Source organism: Oncorhynchus clarkii, chromosome 19 (genome assembly GCF_045791955.1).
Source record: "Oncorhynchus clarkii lewisi isolate Uvic-CL-2024 chromosome 19, UVic_Ocla_1.0, whole genome shotgun sequence".
NCBI classification, from domain to species: domain Eukaryota; kingdom Metazoa; phylum Chordata; class Actinopteri; order Salmoniformes; family Salmonidae; genus Oncorhynchus; species Oncorhynchus clarkii.
In genome coordinates this window covers 41,513,958-41,535,713 of record NC_092165.1, presented here as the reverse complement: position 1 = coordinate 41,535,713, position 21,756 = coordinate 41,513,958, and the positions used below count along the sequence as shown (strand labels likewise).

The window sequence follows — 21,756 nt, the reverse complement described above, 5'->3', positions numbered from 1 at the left end:
AGACGTGCTGCTCCAACACCAGCTGCAAGCAATGGAGGAGGCCCACAAGCAGCAGCTGCAGGAGACAGAGAGGAGACAGGGAGAGGGCCTGGAGAGAAGGATCCAGCAGAACTCTATGCTGTCAGCAGATGTCGACAGGTAGTCTAGTACTCCAGGACCTCCCAACAGGTCAGACAATCGTAGAGGTCTATCACATCCTCTGCAGCCTGGGCATCCGTCACAACTGTCACACAGAGAGGACCACAGCAACTTCAGCATCAAGGCCAACAGAAACAGAGCAGCACCAACTAAGTAAAGAGGAGAAAGAGGAGGCGGAGTGTCAGAGGAAGTTCCGTGCTGTTCCTGTGCTTGTCCAAGTGTTTTTGCACCTCTATGATGCAGGTGCGACAGAGGGAGAGGAAGGAAGGCCATGAACAGAGGAAGGACTTCATGCTCTCCATGCAGAAGCCCTTCAGCTTCCTGGAGAGAGATGAGAAGAAGAGAAAGAAGCTGATGGAGAGCATTTGAAAGGTGTGTTGTCTAAAAAAACATATCTTGAGATGTTGCTAAGGTACAGGAAATGGTGTTATAAATGTATTATTATCCTCTCTAAATCTATTTTTCCCCCACTGAATTCTGCATGCTCTGTAGAGGAGGAGCTGCGCAGGATGATATGCATCCAGCCGAGGGCCCAGGAGAACTTGAGGAAGTCCACAGCACCTATAGAGAACCAAACTCATACTGAGAACCCTGAACCTCACAGCTCCCAGCACACTAAGAAGGAGGTCCTGGCCTTCCTGGATCAGACCACCTCCCAGGTCCCTGACTTTGATAGGCTGCACAAGGCTTTCCACAGGGAAGCCTTGAGGAGGGCCGAGAGGAAATATGTGACCAAGTGTCAGCCCTTCCACCTGTGGACATCAACCCTGCCCTCAAGAACAAGCAGGAGCAGCTCTGAAAAAGAACAAGTGAGCTTACTGTAGCACTCTGCAAGTAGAACTTAGTTCAGTATAGAACTGATATGTTTATTACTTTGGCTTTGGTTTGTTTCCTCGTGTTATTTTTGTTCTCAGGAATCCATAGTCAGTGCCTTTTTGAAGAGAAGCAATTCCTTTGGTGGTTTAACATCGCTGTCTACAGATACGCTTCCCACCTACATTACAGATGCAGCAAGGAAACGCCGTATGGCCATTAGGTAAGAGGGAACTGTGAACTTCACTATCAGATGTGTCTCTTTCATTCGCACAGATCACAGTAAAGATGACTATTACTCTCTCTGTCCTATGGTCCATCAGAAGGTCTGTGGAGCAGAGGGAGAGCACAGAGCAGGAGAGTGCAGAGTTTATGAGGAAACACAGGATGATGTCTCAGGCCATGAAGAAGACAGTGGCTGTCCGTGCCAAGGTCATGGACCCTCACAGCAGCCTGAAAGAGGTGAGAAGCTGAAACAGCACTGGTGAGTACATGGAAATTCCTTAGATGAAAACTAAAAAGAACAGACTGATTAAAGAGTTGTACTGTATTTCTTTACCTAATGTGTCTGTGGCTCTGTACTTGTAGCGAGTCTGAGCAACAAAGGATGAAAGAGTATAAGAAGGAGCTACAGGATATGAAGACCAGAGTCACTGACCATCCTTACCTCTTTGAACAGGTGTCACAGGTAAACTATGGGCTTGCAATGACCTGGAAACTACATTTATGGAATTGCAAACACTTGAGAAGAGCCTTTGAACTCTTAACTGCCCCTTTTCTATTCCATTGCTTTTGATTTAATTGCTGTAGAAAAACGCAGAGCGACTATGCAGAGGGAAGCTGGTTTGAATGAGAGTTTGAAACGACACCGATCTTCAAATCTGATGACGATTGTGATGACCAAAGTATTGAGAGTAACATGGAGAAAAGGTACCTACAATGACAACAAGGGTGTGTAGCAGTGTGTCTACCCACTAACTGTTAGTTGTATTCATACAATATATAATACCACTAGGAATATCACTGCAGCTGGAACTCCAAGGGCGCCATGTGGTTTGGTCATTTATACAATGTTGCATTACATAATACAGGGAGACTGTCATAAAGTATTTAGTGAAGAGGTGACAAATACTGCAGCCAAGCAAAACGTTGATGTAATTACAATATAGACATTTTCTAACCCGACATGTCTGATTTAGGGATGGAAACATAGACGTCTGGGAGAAAATTGAAGAGGTAGAGGAAGAGAGCGTGAAAACCAGAGTGGAAATAAATGTATGATGAAAAAGGTCGACCCGGCATGAAACTCCATATAGCCATTTTGTTTCAAAGAGCACTATGTTCTAAAATAATTATAGTCTAATTTAACTATGTTGACCCGGTCTTTGACTGTCTGACATGTTTGTTATGGATTATGACCTTTCTAAACAGGGACATGTGGCCTCTGGAGCTTTTAAATTGATATTAACTGGAGCAAATGTGGGAAAATGAATAAAGGTTTATATAACTATATATTTATAAGTCATTTTGAATTTGACAATGGCAGGGTATTATGGAATATTAAATGTATGGCTGCATAATATTTCAACCTTATTAAAACTGACTATAAGGGGCTTATTTGGTTTTCTACAATTTTGCCGGGATACGCGTGGCATTACAAAGGAGAACAGATACTTAGTAACCAGATGGGAAAAAGGGTTTAAAAACAAAACATAGGCCAATACTACAGATTCTGAATGGTCCTGGTGTAGTTAGTATGTCATCCCTCACTGATAAATCAAAGTGCTGACAGGGATCTAAGGGATATTATAGTACGATATTAAATCTGTCATGCAAGGCCATAAATATGTTGCCAATGGACAGGTCCAATAAGGACAGGAAACGTCAGAAATTGACATTTCTTTGATGCTTTGGTTAAGGTCTCTGGCTATTTCAAGAGCCACAGTGCCAGTTAAGTATATAGGTCTAGACATTCATCTGCCATCACAAAAGGCATTCAGTGCACTGCTCTCTGCCCATTTCCACTTCAAATGGGGTTTAATACTGGCCTCCACAGTGAGCTGAAGCAGTTTACAGCCATGTATTTATGGGATTTTGCTAACCAGATGGAAATATCTGAATATGTATGTACATTACTGGATATCATTTTTTAAGTTGGCTGATGAAACACACTCAAAGAAGCTGACAACAGATCCCTCCCTACACACTGTAGCTGGCAGCCGACCACCATTCCAAAGGCTAACAGCTATCCGGAATCCTAGGGGCAACTCTACCCTAAACCCTAACCCAAACCTTAACCCCTACCCTAACCTTAACCCTTACCATAACCATTTTACATTTCAACTTCAATGGGGTAGTGACGTCCCAAGGATCCCAGATAGCAAGGACCCATTCCAGAGCCATACCTTGTTGTCTCCATGGAGACCAGTTTATATGGTCATTTGGAGGGTACCATCACAGAACCGTGATGTGAAGTCCCACCTCAAATGTTTGGCTGTATTCAGATAAAGATGGCTATGGAAGTCATTGAGTGAACTTAAATGGTCTTTTACACTGTACAGTAGGCCTGAAATCCCATCAATCAAACCAGATGTAATCCCATCAATCAGCTGAAATCCCATCAATCAAACCAGGTTCACATCGGTTGGAGATGCTTGAATGACAGATCCAAGAGAGCTCAAGCATCACATGACAGAAGTTCAAGGGCTCCAGTGAGGTTGTCATGGAAACCATGTTTCTCCTCTTTACACCCCCCAGTGGTCAAGCAGGAGACTGCTTTTTACCATCTTGGGTATTCCCTACAGAAGTTACTATAAACACAGAGAATGCCATGGCTAACAGCATAAGATCATATGGAATACAACACTATCACCTCTCTGGCCCAGAGAATAGTAGGGCAAGGCTGTTTAATTACATCCTAACTTTAAAGGTGTGGGAAAAAACCTATGTAATGAAACGGTTGAGCACAAGCATTCCAATAAAACAGGCAATAGCATGGCTGAGAAAAAACCCATCTCTTATGTGGGGTAATGACATGCTGTAAGTTTGGCCACCAGACTTGGTCATCTGAGTGTCTGAGAAGACGCCTCTCCAAGCAGTTAAACAATAACCATATACTTTTGCAAAGGTGGAGCCCTCAAGTCTGTTATTACTTCAGCTACAATATAAAAATTCCCACACATTTCATTATTCAAGTGCTCCAGATTAAGTGTCTGTGGTTGAAGCACTACAGAGTGTCATTCAGTGTAGTTTTGGGGCATAAAACTATCTGATGGTAGAAAGATTCATAGCAAGGTTAAAGAGCAACTCTAAAATGTTAATTTTGGCCCCCAATTGGGGTCTGACATTCCCCATTATGCAACATCATGCTTATGATTAACTGTTTACTTATCCCGCATTAGTTAATTGCCCACTAACCTTATATGAGGTGACCAGTGGGAGGAGTTATAGGAGGATGGGCTCATTGTAATGGCTGGAATGGAATGAATGTAACGGTATCAATCACATCAAACATATGGAAACCACATGTTTGACTCGATTCCATGCCACTACAATGAGCCTGTTCTCCTATAGCGCCTCTCACCAGCCTCCTCTGGAGGTGACAGTGCAAGTCAAAGTGCACCCTATATGTGTTTGTTTATTTATGGGGAGGTTGATGTTTTTCACAGCCCTTGGTTCACCTGCAGGAGGAGCTGTAGCTCATCACATACTCAACAGATAAAAAGAGAGAAATCTTTCCTTCTTTAGTGGGGTGAACAAATCCACAGCGCTGGAGAGAGAGCATAGCGGGAGAGAGAAAGGGGGAGGGACAGAGACAGCAGTCAGTGTGACAGATAAGAGCAGCGGATGACTTGTCTCTCTCTGAATGCACCGTGAGCAAGAGAGCAAGTAAGTGCACAAGGGTGCCTGCCAAAGCAGCTCTGCACACACACACACAAATACACACACACACACACACACACACACACACACACACACACACACACACACACACACACACACACACACACACACACACACACACACACACACACACACACACACACACACACACACACACACACACACAGGTAGCTTGTGAGGAGAAAAGAGTCTCACAACCAAGGTATGCTGGGATTTGCACACATCCAACGATCATAAGTTCCTCTTTCTATTGTTTTGGTTTTGCTATGTTATGTCTTCCCTCTTGTACTTACACTTAGTTTCCAGGTGGGTCGTCAGAGGTTTCCCAAGCCGAGTCTACAACAGTGTAATGGGTTGCCCAGACCGGAGGCTTTTCCTCTGATCCTGCAAAGAGGTTGGCGTATTCCTGCAACGAGAACTAGTCCTCACATTGAGCGACCCTGGGCATGGAGAAGCTGACAGAGAAAGAGAAGGAGCTGATCCGAGTCAGCTGGGAGAGTCTTGGCAAGAACAAAGTTCCACACGGAGTCATCATGTTCTCCAGGTACAATTCTGAGCTAAAGCTTTTTATTTGAGCAGTTAGGAATGGAGGGAACAAAGGTGTTAGGAGAAGTTGCATGTGTTCCTCCATGAAGATTTCATGGTGATTCGTATATATCAGCCTTTACTGTATGTGTACCAAAACAGAGTGTTTGTTGATATCTGCAGCATTTTGTTTTGTAAGAAAGTTTACTGAAACCTAACCATTCACTACAATTTGCAGTTGTATGCACTGAAAATATCCCGGCATAGTGCAACATAGTGTAAATAATGTAGTCGCCATAGTAAACAGTACTTGGAGAGAGAAATACACTTAACCAACACAGATAGTGCATCGTACACTCCCTATACCGGGACTTGAGGCTTGACTTGTTGCTTGGCGACTGGCTGCAATAGTCTTTATTTTGGAACTGCTGCTACTAAAACAGACGCTAGAGAAGAACTGTTGCCGACAGTCCTATTAGCTTACACCAGACATTAAAATCAGAACTATTGTGTGACTTACGACGTGTATCTACAGTATCTGCATTGTGTTCTGTGTCTGTGCAGACTGTTTGAACTAGAGCCTGCACTCCTCAACCTCTTTCACTACAACACAAACTGTGGCACCATACAAGACTGCCTCTCCAGCCCTGAGTTCCTGGACCATGTCACAAAGGTAACTCTGCTCAGCCCATCACTGTTAAAACTGACAGTTAAATGGCTAATTCATGGAAACAAATCCACGGAAATGTCTAACTTCTTGCTGCATGTTGGTGTATGTTCACGTTTCTTTGTTTTGTACGTGTTTGTGTGTGTGTGTACATTCTTGTGTGTGTTTGTGTGTGTGCGTACATTCTTGTGTGTGTTTGTGTGTGTGTGTACATTCTTGTGCGTGTTTGTGTGTGTGTGTACATTCTTGTGCGTGTTTGTGTGTGTGTGTGTGCTTGTGTGTCCAGGTAATGTTGGTGATCGATGCAGCAGTCAGTCACCTGGACAACCTCCATACCTTGGAGGATTTTCTGCTCAACCTGGGGAAGAAGCACCAGGCAGTCGGGGTTAACACCCAGTCCTTCGCTGTAAGACTACTGTCACTCTGATCACTTACCCTAATACATTACTGTCATACTGTGTGTACTGTACACTATACAACTTTTAAGAAACACAACTTCCAACAATTTACCAATCTATGCCAATATTCAGAATATTTGCATGCATGTATGTGTGTGTATGTTGCAGGTGGTGGGGGAGTCCCTTCTTTACATGTTGCAGTGCAGTCTGGGTCAGGGGTACACAGCCCCGCTGCGTCAGGCCTGGCTCAACATGTACACCATTGTAGTGGCGGCCATGAGCAGAGGATGGGCCAAGAACGGAGAACACAAGACTGACTGAAACATACGCTTGGGGTCTGCTACCAGTTGCTGTCTAATCACCCTCATGGTTGCTATGGAGTAAGGTTGTATAACTCACAGCATAAAGGTTTGATTGCTGTATATGGTGAACGAATGGCGTTATCACACTTGACACAACAAATAATGGTCGAATCACCTGGTGTTCAGAGTTAACTGTTTTTGCTGTGGATGTTGTAGCTGCCAGAGTGCTGCTATAACATTGTGGGGATGTTATGGGTCAACCAGACCTTTGGTCTGCAGTTTGAGTTCCTCATATTAGAGGAAGCATAGGGTTAAATTAAGGTAATAACTGAAATTGCTCTGTAAATAATGCCTTGATGTATCTACTCAAATAATTACATTGATTGTGGTGGTTTTTGTGATGTATCTTAGTCACACAATTGTCAAACACTGGCTATATTGGCTGTATTATTATTGGCTGGAATGGGCAGCTACAATATGGGCCCTCTCCCAAATCAACCAGTGATATAGAAACATTGATCACAAAAGTCCAGTATGTCCAAGATTATTGTTTAGAGTGATTGTCATGATTCTATATTTATATCTTTGAGTTAGGCTAGGGACCTGATAATGGCACATACTAATGCTCTCCTTTCTTTGTGTGTGTCCATGACCTGGAGTGTAACAATCCTTAGAGGTGATCTTGATTCTTAAAGCCATTGGTATTATTAACAAACACATTACTTTTGATGATGCTCAATAGAAAATGACAAGAACTGTTCATGTATTCTAAAGCTTTTCTATGTGATCTCTATGACTGTTAGGGTGTCCATGTGCACCTTTGTCTGAAATGTGTATGTGGCACTCTCCTCTCCTCTCCTCTCCCCTCCCCTCCCCTCCTCTCCTCTCCTCTCCTCTCCTCTCCTCTCCTCTCCTCTCCTCTCCTCTCCCCTACCCTCCCCTCCTCTCCTCTCCTCTCCTCTCCTCTCCTCTCCCCTCCCCTCCCTCCCCTCCTCTGACAGTAGAGGTTGTAAAGCTCACGTTGCCATATGCGTATTACCATAATATTTCAATAGGCTTCAACTGACTGTTACTTATTCTAAAATAAATGGTTATTCTCCTCTCTTGAGTTCTAGCTAATTGATGTAATGGAACTCAACAGTAGATTATTTGCTTGAGGGTCTTTGGGCTTGACTTAGTTTAGGCTCATTCAGTTTTCACTAATTGTAACTGTAAAGTGGTGTTGAACCACATGCTGTATCTATATATTGTAAATACTGCTATCATATGTTGTAAACAGGCCAGAAATATAGTAGTAATCTATTTAGGCTTTTTGGACCCAATAGGTAATTGACAATTGGGGCGGCAGGGTAGCCTAGTGGTTAGCGCATTGGACTAATAACCAAAAAGTTGCAAGTTCAAATCCCGAGCTGACAAGGTACAAATCTGTCGTTCTGCCCCTGAACAGGCAGTTAACCCACTGTTCCTAGGCTGTCATTGAAAAGAAGAATTTGTTCTTAACTTGCCTAGTTAAATAAAGGTAAAAAAACAAAGCCAGGATTTATTCAGACATTTTTTCTTCCCTATTTAGCTCATAGTTAAGAGCTTGGAGTATCTTTCTGTGGACAACCGTAAAGCATTTATTGATAAACAAATTTCACTACATTCAACCTGAAATAGTAAGCAATGATAGTTAGAGATGATAGTTAGAGATGATAGAGATGATAGTTATAGATGACAGAGATGATAGAGATGAAGGTTAGAGATGATAGTTAGAGAGGATAGTTAGAGATGACAGAGATGATAGTTAGAGATGACAGAGATGATAGTTAGAGATGTGTACGTCCTTTTTACTGCTATGAACACATTTACCTATATGCTTCTATACAGTGTGTATCATTCGTTATCTTCCTGTACATTGAAAGTCACAATGCCAAGTTAGCTCTAATACACCAAGTATTTGATAATAACACTACACTACTATATCTCCAATCTGCTGATATGTGGTGAATATTGCTTCAGTCTGAGATTACTTTTATACAATGTATTTTTGTATTTTCAAGTGTTTTCCGTGTGTGAATGACTATATGCCATTGCAAACACAGTTTTTCCAAACTGTTACGTTAACCACAACATTTATGTCAAATCCATGTATTTTTCTTTTAATTTGCAGCACAAGGCTGTTAAGCATTTTAAGTATTGATGAGTGAGCTTTTATCCTTAAGTCATGATAAATGTAAGAGAGACAGTTCTCCTCAATCAGTATAATTGCCATATTATCAATGTGTGATCCCTACAAGGATGTCTGTTGGCATGGAATACACAACCATTGCATTACCATGTCTAAAGGAGATCTCACTTTATCTTTCCTTTCAATCACCTGTGATCTTTATTTTCAGGCCATGGCAGCACTACCAATTCAGATTTGTTCCTCTCTCCCACTTTCCAACAAGCATAATGAGTTTCCCTTACCAGATTCACCCTTCTCCTGAATCAAAAAGCATTATCAATAGAGAATCTACATTGAACGTGCTTTTTAGTTCAAGAATAAGCTTCATCTGAGTCTAGGAAACCAGACCTATGAGTTGAACACATTTTCTAATGTCTATACATGGCACTAGGCAGATTGCGATGTGTATTGTCTCGATTTCAAAGATCTGAGAGTAGGCCTGTTTTGTGTGTGTGTGTGTGTGTGAATTGCAGTGGTACATTTAAATAACATGATATTCTGTTTATGAGTGTCTCAATGTCTACCTCGTAAACTCAGCTGCGAACAGCAATGATTTCAACTATCCTTTAACCAAAAACACGTGACACAATGCAAATACATACTCCTTCAACCAAACAGCTCGTAAAATGGACCCCATCCTATACTTATGTAATGTGTTGTGTGCTTACTCAATTAATAGTAAATAAAGGTGATCTTTTGTGGACATACTACTGAAAAAAAGATGACAATGTTTATTGTTTTTCTTCCACTGTGTTGGTTTGTTTGTCAGTGCGATGGTAGTAATGCGGAGTTCAGGGTTTGTAATCAATCACACAATGCACAATTTCCCTCGCTCCGGTTGGCTATTCCTTGGGATTATGTAACATCAGTGTACTGGCTGGCCCCTTCCCTGTGGCTATAGAGATCAGAGGGGCTTCGTCTGAAAACCAGAGAGCAGAGTTAATATCATCCCACTTAATCATGCAAATGTCACATACATTACATCCCCAGGATTCCAAGAACTCTTAGCCGCTACATGGCTAATGTGCTTTCTTGCCCTCAAAATGCAGACGTACACCATTTTTGAAAGTATTAAGCAAAGCTTTGTGTGTGTGTGTGCGCGTGCGGGAGGGAATGGGAGAGATGAGAGAGAGAGATGGGGACTAAGTTATGTACTGTATCAGATTGCCCGAGCTCCATTCAACACATTGGGTTAATTTATCCCACAAAGCGTTCCCATATTCAATTTGCTTGCATCATTGTAAAAGTCACATCCATGAGCTGGCTGTCTGCTCTGGTGATAAAGCAGTAATTGACATGAACCAAATCTGTCTCTCTGCAGCGCTCTCCATCTTCTCTGTCTGAGATTTTGGTTGATTGATGCTAGTCACTGCCTGTCCTACTGTAACTCAAAGGGAGTAACACTTAGGCTGGGGTGTAAATTCAGGGGATTGAACTGAGAAAAACATTTAGTTTAACACATCATTCATCACATAACATGGAGATGATTTGCTGTGCTGAGGATTGCTATGGCGTATTCACCTCCACTATAGGTATAAAGGTCTTGTGAAGCAGCAGCTGTACAACCCAGTGGCATATATAGGGATATAGAGACGGTTTGGCCACTTGCCATAGGTAAAGTATACACAAGAGATGGGTGGATACAGAATAATTGAGGTAAGTATCTGTACTCCAGAGTGATCAACAGTTGTCCCATGAGGCCACTTGAGGACATTGCACATTACCATACCTGATAGCTGCTGGAGGATCAGTCGAGACTTTGATAGAGAAAAGCAGGCAGAAAAGACAACAGACAAGCAATGTGTTTTGGAATGAAGGGGGATTGGATGTTGTCATGGAAACTGCTAAGCAAAGGTCCAAAGTGGAAGGAAGACAGACACTCTCCTCAAGTGGTGCTGGCTGGCGGGCGGCAGATATATGATACAGAGGAGAAGGGGGCTGTAGAGAGATGGAGGGGGCTAGCAGACTGGGGCTAATCAGGTTAGCACTCTAAGATCATCCAGCCTGGAGGCAGCTGAGCACTGATGGCTTCACCACTGCTGCACGGCAACACTTACCTTAGCAACCAGAGGAAAAGCACTTCTGTCTGCTGTTTCATGACAGTTTTATTACAGTGTTGTTAACATGTCATAAACAGGTGAAGATTTTCTGTTGAAAGCTTAGAGTTTACAACTGACTTCCCAGTTAACTTGAGGTGTCTCAGTTGGCATAGAGTGCTTGTTATGTTTTTCTCTGTTGGTACAGACTGCTCCACTAAAAAGTACAGGCAGGGATACAGAACATGGTTCCAGCAAGGTAGTATCTCTCTCACTTGACTGACTTGCAGTCTAAACATTAGAAAGGTTATATTCTAATTGAAGTATGAAGCCATGGTAACACTCAGATGAAGCCACCCTCTAATGGCACTGTTCTCCTGCATTAGATAACAGGTCTTGACACCTCTTCTGGGAGATGGAGACAGTGGCATTTCATGAGGACAACGTTCCTCTAATGAGCTCCACCTTCTGTGACACGCTGCCTGCCAAGACCTTCACAGCTCCACACTGGATCGCACATCGATTTCCTCCAAGATCTGAGAGCAAGACACTGTCCCCCCTGTCTGGCCTGGAACACACTGATCATCTGTCTGAGTACACTCACAACTATAGCCTGCATCTACAAGTCTCCTGTAAACTTATGCAATCTGGGGGTGAAAAATATAAGCTGTGCTTTGTTTTCTTTACATAATTTTTAACTAAAGATATGTAAATATAAAACAGCAGCAACTGATTAAGCGGAATTTGCATGTGGAAATAAGGAGGCAGCATAATCCGTGGGGGAAATGACAATATGGTGGGCTGCAGGAGGTAGAAACATTCTATTCTGAGCTTCTGAGATGAGAGAGGAAAAGCTCTGTGCCACACACCCAAAGGAATTCACCTTTCACTAAGAAGCGTGCTCCAAGCAGTTGCCTGTGGTGACAGGGGAAAATGTCAGGCGTTTTATATCTCTCTCAATGGTCAAAATGGCAGTGATTTATCCCACACAAAAACTTATCAGAATAATAGGTTTTATCTTCCCCATATTAAAGTCTCTGTAAATGAATTATTGATAGCGCACTAAGCGTAGATTTTAGGGATGCTTATGCACATTTGTCCTAAACAGCACTAAGGGCGATGTTATTCAGTGGTATTGGAGACTCAGCTTTCCTTCTCTACCATGCTCTGGCGACAGGCAGCCTCACTCAATGAGTTGCCCCCATTCAACCTACAATCCCCACATGAAGCTTACAGGACCAATGAGGTCTCCAGTATGCACACAGGCTTGTACCAGGGCTAGTTTGTATGCAGAAGCACTTCTCCAAACAGTGGGTCATCAGGGAGGTGAGCACCTGCATGCATTAACCCTATCTCTGCAGCTCTGACCGGGGCGCAGTCTTTCCTATTAACAATGGGACATAGTGCTGCCAGGCAAATTCATGGTCATTGTGAACAAATCTGATCAGCAGAGAAACTCATTCCCCACACAACCTTGATTCAGCACCAACAGGCTTGACCATTAAAATGCCTTTTGACAAAATTGGGGATTTTGTGTAAAATATAATTTGATGCAATACATTGCAAATCAGAACATTTGAGGACAATAGTTTGAGAACAATACCAGTTTATGAAAATGTTTCTAAATGATGGCAAATTGACCAATGATGGCAGATTAACCTTCTCTCTTGGACCCTGTGTGAGAACCTAGCACTCATTGCTGAATATCCAAACGTGCTTGGACAACGAGCCGCTGTCAATTGTAGGCTACATTTTCTCATGGCCAGCATGAGAAACCACACCATATAAAAAAAACACTATAAAAGCCTGGTCAACTCTCAGCAGGTCCCCCTTGGCTTTTTCCTTGACAGGAAGCGCCGTGCCTTCTGCTGAACTTGTGACTCTGTCCCCTTCCCTAGACCACAGGAGACAGAGGAGAAAAGGGAGCCTGTTCCCTGTAGCACAATATGTGGGGCACTAGCGGCCATGGATTCAACTTGAATTGCACTCACAGCACTTCAAAGACATTTGACACAGAACAGCTCAGGCATGTCCGGTCGGAGGTCAGTGCTACACACTCTCCCACTGTTCCTCAACCTCAGGTTAAAAAGAAAAACAAGCCACACATTTACATCAAGATGACAGAATGTTTGTTTTACTTTATTTCCCTGCTAAAGTAAATGATTCAGAGAAATCTATAAGTAGTACTTCAGTAAGGACACACCAGTTTCCTGTAAAGGATGAAAATAAGAGCTTGGCCTAAGTGGAAAACCACTATCCCCAAAATAGAGCCAGGGCACCCATGTGAAGAGCATTTGATGTATGAGCACAAATGACAAAGAGGTACAACAGAGCTAATTTGGAATCAAATCTCAGTGAGTTTTACAAATACATTCCCCCACTCATTGTTATTGGAACATAAAGAACCAAGCTTTCTTTTTGATGTTTACTCAACCGTTATGACCACCATAAATAAATTAACATGTTTAAATAGGAAGAGACAATTTATGCTTGATATGAACATGTGGTAGGAGGCACCGTGTGGATGATGTGACGCAATTGCGGAGCCTACGGAGGAATGCAGAGGCCAAAATGAGCTCTGTACTGCGTCGCCGTAGCCTCAACTTTTGTAGTAATGGAGAGCTCCATTTAGCTCCGCATTTACATGATTGGTTGACGGTAGGTGAGGGCGGGAGGTCCTGTATAAACACAAACTCACTTCCTTGACAACAGCTCTGCGCTGCTCCACGAAGCGCAAGAAGTATGAATGCCCTGACTTCTGAAGAGGCCGTACCGCTGTAAATGCTGCACGGCCAATGCAGACATCGGATTGACCAAGTAGCGCCTATATATGAACTTCATGGCCTGTGAAACGACATGCTGAAATCCAGAGCACACATTTGGTGAGTTTAGGCACTTTTTTGTTTATGGTTTCTGTGATGTGCTGTTCAAACTGATTTTACTGTGTTGCTCTCCACAATTAACATCTCAGATGGTAGCGTAGGCCTACACCGTGAACATAACACAGTGACTCGTTTTGGGATGATCAGTTTGTTTTTATGCTGGACATTTGTTCATAAAACAATTCTAGTTCCCCTGAAATTAAACAAATAACTTAGATTTTATAAGACACTAGATGTATCCTATAATATTCTGTCCGTTTCACAAAACCACTTCTAACAAACACTATTTATAATAATAATAATAACAAAAATTATAGCAAATAAAGACATCAGGGTATATCAAGAATATACTTCAATGACCATAAAATGGCAACCTTCCCAGGGATGCACTAAAAAGTACCTGGACCTGTATCTTTGGGTGACATTTCTTAGGCAAACAATTTTACAGTTCTAATATATATATATATATATATATATATATATATATATATATATATATATATATATATATATATATATATATATATATATATATATATCTGTAGCTTTCTTTGGGTTCAGGAAAAACCAGGAACCACCATTTCTGCATGATGACAAACATAACTAACAATAACTTATAACATTGTAGGAAGCGCCAAGACACCAGAGAAACAAGTTTCAAAGGAATCTACAAAGAGCTTGGCTATATGATCACAGAATACAACAGTTAGAAACTGCAGACAGAGAGAGTGACACCCACAACAAGGCACCTTAAGCTACAATCCAAATGATTTCATTGGAAGAAAAAAATAAAAATAAAATGAGACTAGAAAATCCAGTCAGCACATAATGAGTCAACATCATTAGCTCAGTGGTCTGTGGAGCACACTGTTTGTCAGATCTGGGTATTTAAATGACTTTCAAATGCACTTTGAAGTAGGTATTTAGATGTTTTTGTTATGAAAATACAAGCAGTTGAATATTAGAATATATTTTGGGAAATACATTTGTAAAGTATTTGAAAATAGTCAAATACAGAATTGTATTTTCAAATACAAATCTTTTAATACCATGCATTTGAACCTGGTCCTAGGGGTGTTATTTTAATTTGACATTTTTAATTGTTTAAAATAAAAAAGCAATTTATAGGAAATTATTTGAAAATACTTTAAATACTTTAAATAGAAGCTGACTTTGGCCACATTATTTTTAAATACTCAAATTACACCGAAAATAAGTATTTTTCACAATACTTATTTAAACCCTGCTTGTTTATTGGCTGAGGGAACTATTCATAGGAAGATGGCTGCTCACACAAATGATGGGAGTAAGATAATAGCTGGTTATGGGTGGCATTTGATAGAACTATGGCCATACGCTACTCTGTGTGTGTTTGTTAATTTAAGTCTGTCTACATCTTTTCCCTGGTTTTTAGTTCAGTCCATGCAGCATATTTCAGGCCATGCTGGATTGCTAGACGAAAGAGCGATTTTCTTCAAGGCACAGCAAGAGAGCACGATTACTAACCACAATCAGTTTACATTCAGTTTGGCAAGGAAACCTCTCCTTCGAGCAGCAAAACACTTGCAATACAACACTAGCAAAGGTTACTGTATGACTGTCAGCTGAGTCTTATGCAGCGTTAGAGAAAGCCGTTTAGTTTGTTATACTCCATGTCCACCCTCAATGTACAGACAAATCCTCTCTCTTATACAGCATTCTCAACATGCAGTGGAGAGGACTGGTTTGGACTACTGAAACCACGATGCAATAGAGAACGATTAGTATTTCTTTTATTCTTGACTACTTTTTGCTGCCGGACATTTATGCAAAACATAAAACCAAAGTAAATTGGAGATCATGTTTTGAAATGGTTGACTACCTGGACTTGTCCAACAAGAAGACAGCTTTTTCACAGTCATATTTATAAACAATAAAGGGATGGCACCATAAATACATTGTTATTAAACAATAAGCAGCCTGCCCCTCGCCCTTCAGCACAATAACATCACATACAGAAAAGCAAAAACAACAACCTTGACAAAAAAAAAAAATACAATAGCATCAGGTCCCATTGGGTTCCTTGTGCCTTCTCCTCCATAGGGAGTGTTAGAGCTCTGAGATCCACTCTGCCCTCCATCCGTCTGTCCTGTTCTCTCACTGCAGATGGCTTGATTACAACCCGCAACCCTCTGCCTCACGGAGCTCTACCACACCAGAGCCAAGACCACTCTGTCTCGTAGGGTAGTTGGTGAAATTCACCCCTACTCCTGTCCCAGTGTCCTTCCTCGCTAGTTAATTCATTCCATGCAACTTATAGAGGGAAGAAAGGGAGAACATTGTGAAGCAGTAAGTCAGAAAATGACAGCACTTTTGTTTGAAGTATCCTCCGTATGGTTCATTTATGATGACAGCTTTGAGAGATGTTGTGGTGTGGTCACTGACTTCTGTACACTGAGGGAGAGAAGGTCACTTGCATCCTTTCTCCACATCCCCGCCACAGGGCTGAGGAAGAAATTATTTCAGCCTTGGGTTCCAAAGAACCTCCAAAGACACAATCCAAATGGTCTCACAAACATGGGTCCAGTCAGAGGGGCTGAGGCAGTTGGATGTGATTCTGAGGTTAAAGGGTAATATGCAGCATTGTGGCATCTTTCGCTCCCTTATATCACAGGTGTAGGTCACTGGTTACCCACTGGGCTGTCCATGGCGTAGTAAGGGTCTGGGGGCTCTTGGAGCGCGGTCTCAACGGTTTCAACCTGGTCCTCCTCCTCCTCTTGGTCCTGGGAGCTGGCCATGGTCCCGTAGCTCTGGTGAGCTGGGGAGGGCATCGGGGTCAGGCCTAGCTCCGGTTCCAGCAACACAGATGCCAGAAACAGCTGAGGAGACGGACACAGAAACAGAGATAAGTTACTAATGACTACAACTGAGATTTTACCCATACAGATCTTCTTGTTATGAGAATATTGCACAACTGAGGAATTGAGAGAGTGGTGTGATTGAAGGGAGGCAGGTACATTAGATGGGGTGGTGGAGGGGGTGGAGCTTCTCTCTGCATTAGCGAAGGCCCCTTCTGCTGGCTGGTCAGCAGACACCTGGTCTGACATCTGAAACACATTGGCACAGAAGTCATTTAGCCTTTGAGGGCCTGTGCTCTACACCCACCAGAAGTCCAGGAGGGGTCAAGAATAATCTCTGATTGGGATTCAATCTCACCAGCACAGCAACATCAGATGCTTAAACACCACTTCACATAAAGACATTGCATATGGTTGAAGCACTTAAACTCTAACGTCATTGATTAGGCCTATCGTAAAAAACTGTTAAGGCTCTGCTAGCCTAGAGGCGTCACTACAGACCCTGGTTCGATTCCTGGCTGTATCACAACCGGCCGTGATTGGGAGTCCCATAGGGCGGCGCACAATTGGGCCAGCGTCGTCCAGGTTTGGCCGTCATTGTAAATAAGAATTTGTTCTTAACTGACTTGCCTAGTTAAATAAAGGTAAAATAAAATGTAAATTAAAAACCCCACTATGTCCAATTGTTAATACGGTAGCTGACCTGGTAGCTTGATGACTTGTCAGGCTGTTTCCTAAGGCATAGGCCAAGGAGGGAGAAGGCAAGGCAGGAGAGCAGGGACACAAAGGTGAAGAGGGTGATGGGATGCACTGGGCCTGGAGCACAAAGGAAAGAGAAGAACCACAATCAAGACCTCACCACCATATGACCACTCTAGCTGCCACTAAGCTATATCTGATTAACAGTGGCTAGCCCACATGTATTGGTCCGTTTGATAGACTACGGTAACAGGAAGTACGCACCCAGTCTGAGCACAGAGAAGAACAGGAGCCAGAACATGCAGAGGATGGGCGCCACGATGACCTGGCTGATGGCTGCAGTGTGGATGCGCTGGTTGAGCTTGGTGGGCACATAGGCATAATAGATGTTGTAGCGGTCCACCATGTGTTTCAGGATCAGGTAGAGCAGCCCTGAGAGACAGACATTACAGAGCTGACTGATGAGGACATATGCAGCCAATCACCTATTCTAATATTGTTAACTTCCATCTAAAGCATAGTTGTGGTCAATTCAACTCCCATTCCTGTCAGTTGACTTTGGAATTTAGATGGAACTGACCCCAACTCTGGGCTACAGAGTGAATCACAGGTTAAATACAGCATGCAGTTGAGCCCAGGACTGATACAATGTGGAAGGCATGCGTCAAGGCCTGGAGAGTAGTAGTAAATAAAGGATTGTTGCGGCTCTGGGCAGAGACAGGAGTAAAGTGGGCGTCTGGCTCCCAGCTCGCTGTGTCTGAGTGTCTGGGACTACAGCACATTCACTTCACACAGTCTGCACCAGGCTGGCAGCAGAGGTGACCAACACTACAGTAGCAGGAGAGAGGCTTCCACTCCACACCGAGTGGACACACACACACACACACAGGGAGGAGGGGGCACGCACAAACACACTCACCAAAGGGCATGATGATGGGACAGGTGATACTGTAGGTCATGCTAACAGCATAGATGCACATGGTCCAGGCATACTGCAGACCAAACTGGAACTCATAGGCCTGGCTCTGGAGAGACCAACAAAACACACTTGAAAAGAAAAGTTACATAAATAATTCACACAAATAATACAGTCAAATACTGCTCCTCCCACCCGTTTGACGTGGATGCGCTCGGCCCCGGGCTTGGCCAAGCAGAGACGCAGCGCATACACCATCAGAGCTGGGATACGCAGCAGCTCCATGGCCGTGCCGATCAGGCTGGACGTGATCACGTAGTTCACGAAGAACGCTCCGTTATCAGGCAGGAACACACACCTGCACACAGAGGAGAGGAAGCAAAGCCTAGGTGCATGTTCGCTGTATATGGCAATTGTTTCAATGCCAGCTAAGCATATGGTACCATGGCATTAGAGGGCAGAACAATTAAACATACTCAAATTTGATATTCTTGTCTTCCAGGAAATTGACATCAAACAGCCACCTGAAGAACAGGTCGAGACTAGAGATGGAAGAACCACAGGTACATTAGAGTAGAAGCACAGGGTCTTGGATCATGTGTAATCTCCGTAACGATCATAGCAAGAAACTATAAATGATCTGTTAGGTCAGCATGTATGTTTCTATATTCATACCTGGAGAGACCCAGCGAGGGCAGGATGATCACCATGAACACCAACAGTACAAAGCACTTGTGCATCGTGATCTGGTTCTCACTGGATCTGAGGACCCCACAACATAGACCACATTACAACAGAGGACATGTAGTTACAAAACACGTTTGGAACATGCAGTATATGTTAGAATTGCACTCCCTCACACTATTTCAAATGTAAAGGACTTCATAGTGGGCTCATTACCACGAGCAGAGCTTTTCACACCAATAACTGTAAACATTTGATTTGCATTAAGTCGTTCACACACCACGCCTTCACAACACATGGGTGGGTGGTGGGGGCGGTTATGTAAAGAGACGGTGCTCATAGGTGCCGTGTGAGGTTGTCTCCTCCGGATGCAGAGCTATTCTGCTCCTCAGTGCATAGTGACCATTGTGCATATCATTATCTCTACAGAGATCACTATGACAACCTGACTAGAGAAGTAGCACAGGCAGACAGAGCACGCAGAGAGAGGAGAGAGAGAGAGAGAACTGTTGAAGGTGTTCAGGGACAGAACTAGGCCATAGGTTGAGTGTCAGACAGTGTCTGCTGGGGCCTGCAGCAGTTCAGTACTCTACCTGGTCCAGTGAGACTCGAAGAAGGCAGAGTAGTAGACTATGAAGGGTAACAGGACAGAGAACGCCCAGAGCAGGAGGGTAGGGAAGAACTGAGTGATGATCGGGCTCTATGGGGAGAAACCAAAACATTATGAGTTCATTTTAATATAGTTCATTCTGGAGTTTATTTGCTTTGGTACAGCACCACAAACACTGTAATTCTGAAATGAATTCTGACCCTCAGGCTGTCAACAGGCCGGGTGACGTTGAGTTTGTCCATGGTGTTGACAATGATGGCGGGCGTGGTGAGGAAGAAGAGGAGTAGGAAGAGGAGGATATTGAGCAGGACAAAGCGCAGCCACCAGCGGGAGCCACACAGCGACAGGTTCTCCCTGGAGACAGAGAAGTAAACAAGAAGTCAGATGCTCATCTATCCAAAAGCCTTCACGTCATATTGCCACTAATCTGTACTACTGTGTAAACCCACAAAGTATGAATACAACAAAAGCAACCCCTAAAGTGAGAGGGAGTATGCTCCAGCGCACTGACTACTCTGGAGTGGATAACAGGTTGGACACATCACACTCCTTTTTAAAGAAGGGAAACAGTCGGTTACCCAGAGCGACATGCAGAGGCAATGTGTCACAGCCGGCCGTGACCGGGAGCCCCACAGTTGTCTAGACTACCTGCACCAGGAAGCAGTACTACTCCCGCCACACAAACACACACTGCCATACACACAGCCAATGAGGCATGAAGCACAAACAGCGAGCGCCGCGTGGCGGGGATACCTCACCGGCTAATCCCACCATACACATGTAACACTCACATTATGTGACCTCAGAGGGGCTGATGGTTATCATCTAAACCCTTCATTTTATAACTCATCTCAAATACACTAAACTACCAACAAACTATTTCATTGTAAAAAATAAAAAACACACCATCTAAGATAACCCCACACAAATATAATTCTAAAATCCATCTAATTAAGATGGTTAAATGGTTGAGTGGAACGGCCACATGGCAGTGACTAGAGACGGCGCTCTTGTAAGAGAAAGTAACAGGTTAACGACCTCTGCAAACAGCTTTAAAAGTCTGTGGCAGGGCACAGCTCGTTAATATGCGTCAGGTTGAATTCCGGCCTAAGTACAGTTAGATAACCAAATGGGAGGGAATTTCAAGCCATGATCTGCATTCAGATAACCTCCTCACTCACCAGATGATGTCGCTTGGAGCTGGGGCATAGCCTACACCCCACCTGTGAGACTGAACTACCGTGGTGATGCTAGACTGCTTGGGTCTCCGACGGCAACGAACCCAGCTGTAGTCCTTGACAATACTGTAGGGAGAAACACAACACAAAGTCATCACACAAAACAGGCAGAGACACACTCATGAGCACATTCAATCAAACCCTGTAACATGTTGGCGTGCCATGCATGCACTGCGGGAGACTGCAGAACAGTGAGTTAACATGTCAGAGGTCAGGGGTCATAGTTCACTCACACAGCAGTCATCCTCTCATCCCGAAAAGTCACGAAGGCGATGCCCAGCCTCTTGAGCGAGATGCGGTGCTTCTCTGCATTAAACTCATCAGTCAGTTTCTCCTCTAGCTCACTGTAGTACTGCTCTGCATCCACCTGCAAAGAGTTGAATAGCAACATACCAGTATTATTCATTAAGTCTAGTCATGTCCCTTATTGAATTTCTATTCACAGACGAAACTGCACATTGCCGCTCAAATCAAATGTAGTTTTTTAGTGCCATCCAGTGGTAAAACGCAATCAATGCACCATAATTACTATGACCAAGGTTCAAACGTTTCTGTTACAAAAGTACCTGCTCAAAGCCGCACACATCACAGCAGAATATGGTAGCACAGGGGTGGGTCTTAATCATGATCTTCCCCTCCTTCTGGGACATAGTGGCGAAATACAGCCTTCCTTTCATCGCCTTCCGTCTGAAACACAACAACTCAAATCTGCACAGAGGAAAAAAACAACAAAACAGTGATTGTATTGGATTACTGACTAACTTCTCTATATTGTCATAGTTACTGTACCGCTCAGAGTCCAGCATCATCAGTTTGTGTACATTGAAGCAGAAGCGGACGTCAGTGACAGTACAGCTGGGGTAAGCCTCACTAGAGTAGAGGGAAGAGGGACCAGGTTT

General features: G+C 43.3%; 2 protein-coding genes and 1 pseudogene across 3 annotated transcripts in view; 2 read left to right on the top strand and 1 right to left on the bottom strand.

Moving 5' to 3' along the window:
• Window positions 1–31: 31 nt before the first annotated feature.
• Window positions 32–4,649, top strand: LOC139374490 (protein FAM161B-like; annotated as a pseudogene).
• A 510-nt stretch (window positions 4,650–5,159) lies between these two features.
• On the top strand, window positions 5,160–7,629 carry LOC139374266 (neuroglobin-1). Its single transcript, XM_071115297.1, has 4 exons — window positions 5,160–5,398; window positions 5,944–6,052; window positions 6,333–6,452; window positions 6,613–7,629. Exons 1-4 carry the CDS (start codon window positions 5,301–5,303, stop codon window positions 6,763–6,765), a joined length of 480 nt encoding a protein of 159 aa, XP_070971398.1. The 5' UTR covers window positions 5,160–5,300; the 3' UTR covers window positions 6,766–7,629.
• An 8,783-nt stretch (window positions 7,630–16,412) lies between these two features.
• The window catches only part of LOC139374265 (calcium permeable stress-gated cation channel 1-like), a 29,791-nt gene continuing 24,447 nt past the window's right edge, over window positions 16,413–21,756 (bottom strand). The window contains exons 10-23 of one of the 2 annotated variants that reach the window (XM_071115296.1): window positions 21,647–21,727; window positions 21,424–21,544; window positions 21,091–21,224; window positions 20,801–20,923; window positions 19,820–19,973; window positions 19,603–19,709; window positions 19,001–19,087; window positions 18,802–18,867; window positions 18,521–18,683; window positions 18,329–18,434; window positions 17,674–17,841; window positions 17,414–17,526; window positions 16,870–16,959; window positions 16,413–16,731 (exon numbers count right to left, since the gene is read on the bottom strand). In XM_071115296.1, coding sequence (XP_070971397.1) covers window positions 16,534–16,731; window positions 16,870–16,959; window positions 17,414–17,526; window positions 17,674–17,841; window positions 18,329–18,434; window positions 18,521–18,683; window positions 18,802–18,867; window positions 19,001–19,087; window positions 19,603–19,709; window positions 19,820–19,973; window positions 20,801–20,923; window positions 21,091–21,224; window positions 21,424–21,544; window positions 21,647–21,727 — 1,711 coding nt within the window. In that variant the 3' untranslated portion in view covers window positions 16,413–16,533. Of the gene's footprint in view, window positions 16,732–16,869; window positions 16,960–17,413; window positions 17,527–17,673; window positions 17,842–18,328; window positions 18,435–18,520; window positions 18,684–18,801; window positions 18,868–19,000; window positions 19,088–19,602; window positions 19,710–19,819; window positions 19,974–20,800; window positions 20,924–21,090; window positions 21,225–21,423; window positions 21,728–21,756 lie in introns of both variants that reach the window. The other variant, XM_071115295.1, reaches the window with a different exon arrangement.

What these genes read in the sequence shown, in the direction of transcription:
- LOC139374266 (XM_071115297.1), top strand. Translation starts at nt 5,301, where the DNA reads ATGGAGAAGCTGACAGAGAAAGAGAAGGAGCTGATCCGAGTCAGCTGG. An exon ending in TCCTGGACCATGTCACAAAG is followed by an intron (nt 6,053 to 6,332) that starts GTAACTCTGCTC and finishes TTGTGTGTCCAG; the next exon opens with GTAATGTTGGTGATCGATGC. An exon ending in TTAACACCCAGTCCTTCGCT is followed by an intron (nt 6,453 to 6,612) that starts GTAAGACTACTG and finishes TGTATGTTGCAG; the next exon opens with GTGGTGGGGGAGTCCCTTCT.